Below are 8,319 nucleotides of genomic sequence, written 5' to 3' on the forward strand. Positions count from 1 at the left end.
TTTTCTTCCATCTCTGTCAAATTCCACAATTTTGGTATTCCACCACCAGTTTTGTTCATTTCCTTATTATTTAGTGATAGTTTTTTCTTGGCAAACGACTTGTTTTAAATTCAGGTCTATGCAAAATAAGTGGATAAAATATACTAACTTAAAATAATAAATCGTTACTGCATTCAATAAACCAAACCTATTCATTTGCATGCGGTCCCTTCTTTTCTGGGAGGTCCCAGTGCATTCAGTTTAGCAGCAAAATCATTCCATGCAGAATCCTGGTTAGTGCCGAAGCTATTAGCTACGCCAGGATTTTTCCATTATTTCAACAAACTTTTCAAGCTGAAGTTTTGAAGCTCGAAATTTTCTGTTTCGTGAGCAAAAGAAAAAAAGGAATAATGCGTTTAGCTACATATTTATTTAAATAATAATTAAAATTATATACTTACTCCATGAACTCTGTAGGCTTCTCCATTTAAAAAATGGAGCCCACCGGACCGGTGGTTTTATCATGTGTGTTGCTTTGTTGTACGATACTATACTAGCAAAGATCGGCAAAGTACGAATTACGAGCCCAATAAGGCTCTTTCGCTTCGAGATAGCAATTCATAACCGTTCATATTTTTTAAATAACTTGCACACACTTTTACTGTTGGTTTATCTATTTGGCTCTGCGCATAGAACTCTTACTTCTTACTTACTTATCCGGCACTACAACCGCTTTGCGGTCTTGGCCTGCCTCAGGAGTGTCCGAAACCGCTCACGGTCTCGCGCCTTCGTCTGCCAGTCCGTTATCCCGGCCTTAATGGCGGACGCCTCCACACCATCTTGCCACCTCAATTTGGGCCTACCACGCCTCCTCTGTCCTTGTGGACGGCCTAAAAAGACTTTACGGGCTGGGTCGTCCGTTTCCATGCGTACAACATGGCCAGCCCACCGGAGCCTGGCGAGCTTAATACGCTGTACGACAGTGAGGTCGCCGTAGATCTCGTATAGCTCGTCATTATATCGGCTCCTCCATTGTCCTTCCACACATACAAACACACACTCCATTGTCCTCGTTGCTCTGTAATGGGATGGGATCCGAAGCCCTCCGAGGGATAACATAGGCTCTTCCATCCAACTACTATTCCGACACGTCTTCGTCGTGCAGAGTGGTAACATGTGCCTCCATATATCCTATCTTGGGTACACGGGCTAGATCCAACCCCATGGGCAGATGGTGGCATAAGGCGAACCAGGAGGGGGGTGGGTATCCCGGGAAACTGGGTGCCTGCAACCCGACGCTAAATAAAACGGCCACGTGTGCGCAGGGCCAGTCACCCAGTCTCATGTAACAACTGACTACAGAAAGCGCGTAGAACTCTACGAACATAAAATTTGGATCTTTCGGTAGCAAAGGTTGCCGACCGCTTTACTATACTATACTCTCTAAATATTTCTTCTTCTTTTTCTTCTTTTTGGCACAAAAACCGCTGTCAGTCAAGCCCTATTTGTACCACTAGTGGGCTTAGCTTTCAGTTACTTATTTATTACGCATAGCAGGTTATTCAGTCCTACATATGGGTAATAGGTCCATTTGGGATTTGCACCCATGGCGGGCATGTTGTTGGAAGCTTTTAGTCGTAGCTTATCTTTATTATTCACAATTAATTATTAACAACGTATTAATTGATCCGAATCGGCGGATGGTTGCGAGAGTAGTGAACGAGTGATCGGCGCATCCGATCGCTGCTTCCTCGTTCGTCCTGCACTAAACTGATCTAATATCTGTCAACTCAACTTACTCTATACCACAAGGTGATGTCCACTTAAGGTGGTGAATATGACAGCGACGTTGAGATTGCGGCATCTGATGTGCAGATGGCGCTGATCACCACATTGTTAAGACTCGGAATATTTATCAACTTCAAAAATAAAATAGCTTTAAAAACGGCATTTATTAATTAATTATTCATCACACCCTATTTAATCCAGAAAGACGAAGAAAGTGAACACAATGGTACCAGTTCATATCATACTTTAAACAAATATTCTTGAATTCATAGTTTATAAATAATAAAATTATTTATTAAATTAATTGAACTGATGATTAGATATTATATCTGGTGATATTTCTGCGGTTTTACTTGTTGGTAAAAAAACACAACTCGATCCATTTAGAACTTATGTCACTCTCCTCTTTTATTTCATATGTTTTTTCTGTTGTTGACTTCCGCAGCCTTCATGGCAGTTATCTTGATAAACTTTAGTGAGTTGGAATTTGCTTGCGCATTTATAACGCCGGTTTAAGTTGACCGTTATAGTTGTGGCGTCAACATTCCGGCCACCTTGAAATAACCAGCTTATTTCAAATCACCTTCAATTGGTAGCAAAGCAATTCGTGTAACTGGCCTTGTGATGATCTTTCCTCGAGGAGTTCGCAAAGAAACTACACGAACTATGTTGTCCTTACCGGGATGTAGGTCTGTTATGATACCAAGAGGCCATTGAGCAGGTGGCATGTTGTCTTCCTTCAATATCACCACCCTTCCAACTTCAATTTTGGTAGCAAGTTTTCGCATGTTGGTTGTTCTAGCTTGCAGCTGTTGTAAGTACTCAGGGTACCATCTTGACCATATGGCCTGCATTATTTTCTGAGTGTGTCTCCAATGAGACAAGCGGTTATCAGGAATAGTGGTTACGCTAGTATCTGGCACCATTTGAAAGTTAGAACCAACCAAGAAATGTCCTGGTGTTAAAACTTCAATGTCCTCTGTTTCTGTAGGAATTGGTGTTAAAGGCCGCGAATTAAGGCACATTTCTATTTGAGTGCAGAGAGTCATGAAATCTTCATAGATGATGGAGGTTGTTCCAATTTGCTTCAAAAGATGGATTTTGACGGATTTGACTGCGGCTTCCCACAATCCCCCAAACTGAGGTGCTCGTGGTGGAATAAATTTCCAAGTGATTTCATTAACACCACACCAGTTGAATATTTTTTCTCTTGCAGTTTCATCTGCCTTGAGCATTGCATACAACTCATGCAGCTGATGTGAAGCTCCTTTAAAAGCAGTTCCATTATCAGAATGTAATTCACAGATCTTTCCACGCCGTGAGATAAATCTTTGTAATGCTGAGATGAATGCTGCTGTCGATAAATCACTTACAACCTCGATATGGACAGCACGAGTTGAGAAGCATACAAAAATGGCTATGTAGACTTTACGTGGAGTAGAGCGCCTGGTGTTGAATTTAACAAAGAACGGGCCACAGTAATCTACTCCTGACACTTCGAATGGTCTAGAAGGATAAACTCGACTAGATGGTAAGTCTGCGATTGGTTGTGTGATAAACGTTGGTTTTTGTTTGAAGCAAGTGATACATCGATGATATGCATTTCGAATAAGATTTCTTGCTCCGAGAATCCAAAATTTTTGCCGGAGTGTAGCCAACATCTGTTGAGGTGAACCATGTTGCAGCATGCTGTGACAATCTCTGACCAATAACAATACTAGTGGGTGTTTTGCTGCTAATATTATTGGATGCTTCGTTTCAGTAGGTAACTTGGCATGACTCAACCTTCCACCAACACGAATAAGCCCATCACCTAGGACCACAGGATTAACCCATCTTAATGGTGAAGAACGGGATATGGTTCGCTTACCTTGCAGCGCACTTAGTTCCTCGGGATACATTTGCTTCTGGTGTAGCAAGCACAAACATTTTTCTGCCGCCTTGAATTCGTCTGAGTTGAACCATGATGTAAATAGACTCTTTGGAATTTCAGATTGCTGCTTCTTCTTCACTGCTTGGTTGTGTTTCAAATAAACGATAAAGCGACGATAGATGACAACGGCACGCAAGAGCTTCGTATATGTCGAATATCTATTGAATAACTTATCGCAAAACGTACCAGCGACTGTAGCCATGGCAACAATTGAAGAATTTCGGCGTTCTTCTTCAACAATGGACATGTCAGATTCGTCAACTAATGCACTAGGCCATGTTTCAGATCCTTTGGACAGCCAAGTTGGTCCATGCCACCAACGGGAAGAATGAAGAAGTTCAGTTGGGTCCATACCTCTAGATATTTCATCTGCTGGATTGTCTGCTCCAGCAACGTGATGCCATTGACTAACATCAGATAATTCCAAAATCTGTGATGTTCTATTGGCTACAAATGTTTTCCATCTAGCTGGCGATGCATTGAGCCAATGAAGGACAGTTGTTGAGTCTGTCCAGAACACTATCCTGGCCGGACTGAATCGTATTGCTGATAGCACCTTGGGTAGAAGTCGGATACATAGAAGTGCAGCGCATAGTTCTAAACGAGCAATTGTATGACGGGTAGAAATTGGAGCCACCTTTGATTTTGACACTAAAAGATTTGAATGAATATCGTCTTTAGATAGAACTCGAACATAACAGCATGCACCGTAGGCCCTTTCTGATGCATCGCCGAAAAAGTGTAGCTCGTACTCAAAACTGCCTTTGCCAAAAATATAACGTGGAATGCGGAGTTCTTTAAGCACATGAATATTCTGATGAAATGATTTCCACGCATTTTGCAGCTTCAAAGGCAAGGGTTTGTCCCAATCAAATTGCTTTCCGTTTACATCTTTAACAGACCATGCTTGTTGCATCATGAGTTTGGCCTTGCATACCACAGGGCCTGCCAAACCCAATGGATCGAATATTTGAGAGACAGAGGATAAGAGACTTCGTCTGTTAACGACAGATGGTGGTAATGACCGTACTATTTTGAAGCCAAAAACATCTTCTTGAGGCGTCCATGTGACACCAAGGGTTGTTACTGTGCCTTCTATTTGCAGGTCATGACATTCTCGTAGAGCTAAATCTTCTTCGGCTATATTGTTGAGAACATAACTTGAATTAGATGCCCATTTTGTTAGGATAAAACCGTATTTCTTAAGAAGTGATGTGATTGATTCTTGTAGAATTGTAGCGGATTGTTCATCTTGTGCGCCAGTCATTAAATCATCAACATAGAAGTTGTTTTCAATTACATCTGCAATGGTGGGTTGTGTTGACGATACATCATTTGCAATTTGCTTTAATGCTCGTGTAGCCAAAAAAGGCGCAGAGGCAGTTCCATATGTAACTGTTTGTAATTGATAGCATCGTAATTGTTCGTTTGGATCCGATCGCCATAAAATGCGCTGGAGTGGTTGGTCTTCAGGGGAAATCAATACCTGTCGATACATTTTTTCAATATCGGCTGATAAAGCAACAGCATAACTTCTAAAGCGAAGGATAACGGAAAACAAATCAGGCTGTACCGTTGGCCCTACCTGTAGGATGTTGTTCAGGGAATAACCAGATTCGGTGACACATGATGCGTCAAATACCACTCGTAGCTTCGTGGTAGTGCTAGATTCTTTCATTACTGGATGGTGTGGTAAATAGCAATGGGCGACCGAATCATCAACTGGTTCTGGTAGTACTGACATGTGCCCTAGATTTTCATACGTATTCATGAACCGCCGATACTGATCGTAAGTGGTGATATTGCGTTGTAGACGGCGTTCAGTATTATAGAATCTTCGCTCGGCTATGCTTCGAGACTCACCAAGAGTGACGGATGGATCGCATGATATTGGTAACTTTACGACAAATCTGCCTTCTCCGTTACGAGTTGTTGTCATTTTGAACAATTGTTCACATGGATCGTGTTCTTTAGAATGAGAACTTGAGGTTGGAATAGCATCTAATTCCCAAAATCGTTGCATATTTGCTTCTAAGGAAGAGGTTTGCGTTACCACATTTAATGATTGTCGATTGCCAACATGCTTCATAGGTACTGATCCAGCTATTGTCCAACCAAATTTGGTATTAATCAATGATGGATTATTTGGTCCAATGTACCGTTTTTCCGGGCAATGTATCTGCCAATATGCTTCGCATCCAATTACGATATCAATGGGACCAGGTGTGTGAAATAGTGGATCTGCTAAGGGAATATTGTTAATGTCCCACTTTTTGGCATCAACCTTTACTGTTGGTAGTTCAGCTGTTGGAGAATCGATTACTAAGAAATACAGTTTCATTGTAAATTGCTGAACCTTTGAGGATACAATTGCTTCTATAGCGCGGTTGATGTTACTTTCACGCTGGCCAATTCCTGCGATGCGTATATTAGCATTTGTCATGTTATTAGAAAGTCGATTGGCTAGTGCAGATGACATAAAGTTTGACATTGATCCTGAATCGAGTAACGCACGTACTTGATAACTGTTTCCGGCATCATCTATTACATTAACTGCTGCAGTTTGTAGTAATACAGTTAAATTATTGGTGCAAATATGTGAGGTCGTATCAACTTGTACATTTGTGGATGCATCTTCATTTATGGTTGTAAGCTCTTCTAAATGGAGTAATGTATGGTGGTTGCGTTTACATTTGTAGCATTTATGATGCGATCTACATTCCCTTGCTGCATGACCACTTCTAAAGCAATTGAAACATAACTTATTCGTGTTGACGAGCTTTCTACGTTCACTAACATTCATTGATTTGAAAACATCGCATTGGAAGAGTAGGTGTGATTGGTCACAGGCGTGGCAACGGTTGGATGTGGACGCTACGCTGGCGTTCGCCAAGCTCTTACTTTGTTTATTACCGGCCACCTTCGACGTACTTGGTTTAGGCGATGACAATGAAACTTGGGCTGGTGCGGCTAGAATTCGGATTCTTGAGTGTAAAAAATCAATGAGTTTAGAGAAACTATCATTATCATCACTTGAAGAGAATTGTTCCCAAGCTAAGACGCTGTTTGAATCAAGTTTGTAAAGCAACAAATTGGCAAGCGGCGTATCCCAATGGTTAATAGGCTCTTTCAATTTGCTTGCTCCTTGGGTAAGTCGAGCAAATTCATCGGTTACGCGACGCAATTCTTCTATAGAATTATCTTTCATAGGTGCGACGGAGTAAATGGCTTTAAAGTATTCACGCTTTAGTGCTCTGGTATTGTCGTATCTATCTAGCAACGCTTTCCAAGTGGTTGAATAATTTTCGGCAGCAATGTCAACATACTCAAACCGTTTAGAAACATCACCCTTTAACGACGCTAGAAGGTACTCAAGTTTCATAACATCCGGAATATCGGTAGATGATGCAATCATTGCTGTGAATCTATCTTTGAAGCTGAGCCATTCAGTAATTTTTCCATCAAATGTCGGTAAACTTATTTTCGGCAGGTGTAGGTGTGGGGAAGCAGCAACAGGGATGCTCGCGTTCAAATCATTTTCAATTACTGTGCTGTTAATTTCCATTTTGCATGATGTTAGATGGCCCTTAATGAAACAGTAACGATCGTACATTTCATTCCGTTCTTTAAACAGGCGTGCAAGTTGTTGTTCATCTTCTTCCCCATCCTCTAGAACTGTTTGCATACTATCAAATGCTATCCAGCACTTTTCTAGGGTTTCCAACCGGGATTCACATTGGGAGGCATGTTCGCCGGTGTACGATTGGACGAAGCTTTCTAGGTTATGTATTTGCGAGGTGACGCGCATCATGTCCACTTTGGATGGCATCGCTTTCTTCGGTGGCATTCTTGAAAAGATAAATGGTGATGCGTGGTTAAAATAAAAATAGATCGATGGAATAGTCCGCAGATCCGGCTTTCGAAGGACCAAAAATGATGATTAGATATTATATCTGGTGATATTTCTGCGGTTTTACTTGTTGGTAAAAAAACACAACTCGATCCATTTAGAACTTATGTCACTCTCCTCTTTTATTTCATATGTTTTTTTCTGTTGTTGACTTCCGCAGCCTTCATGGCAGTTATCTTGATAAACTTTAGTGAGTTGGAATTTGCTTGCGCATTTATAACGCCGGTTTAAGTTGACCGTTATAGTTGTGGCGTCAACATGAACAATACCTATTTTTTTATATAAAGGTATTTATTTGCGTGTACAGAATAATTTATATTTACTAGGGTAGATATTTACAAAAAAAAAAAAAACATTTTCGCGTCATCTGCGTACAATAGATGATTATCAGCCGGAAGGATCAACGTCGCGTCGTTGATGAAAAGAAGGAACAGCAGGTTGCTGCCCTGCGGGACTCCAGAAGATACATGCACTGGACTTGACAGGTACGGGCCTAACTTCACAGAATATTGACGATCTGTAAGGTACGATCTAAGCCCGGATCTAAGATAATGTATCATAGGGTTTGGGAGACCAAGTAAGTCGAGTTTCGCTAGCAAGATGGAGTGCGATACACTGTCGAATGCTGCCTTGATATCCGTATAAATAGCATCTAGTTGTAAACCGGTATCGATAGATTTATGGCATTTGCTAACAAATTCTAGTAGAT

At 41.2% G+C, this 8,319-nt stretch overlaps 1 protein-coding gene across 1 annotated transcript; it reads right to left on the bottom strand.

Annotated features, from left to right (window-relative positions):
• Positions 1-5,281: 5,281 nt before the first annotated feature.
• LOC120901080 lies at positions 5,282-7,547 on the bottom strand. The gene is made up of 2 exons (XM_040308786.1): positions 5,860-7,547; positions 5,282-5,285 (listed from the first exon to the last, which is right to left on the bottom strand). Exons 1-2 carry the CDS (start codon positions 7,545-7,547, stop codon positions 5,282-5,284), a joined length of 1,692 nt encoding a protein of 563 aa, XP_040164720.1.
• Positions 7,548-8,319: the final 772 nt, after the last annotated feature.

Source organism: Anopheles arabiensis, chromosome 3 (genome assembly GCF_016920715.1).
Source record: "Anopheles arabiensis isolate DONGOLA chromosome 3, AaraD3, whole genome shotgun sequence".
Taxonomy (NCBI): Eukaryota; Metazoa; Arthropoda; class Insecta; order Diptera; family Culicidae; genus Anopheles; species Anopheles arabiensis.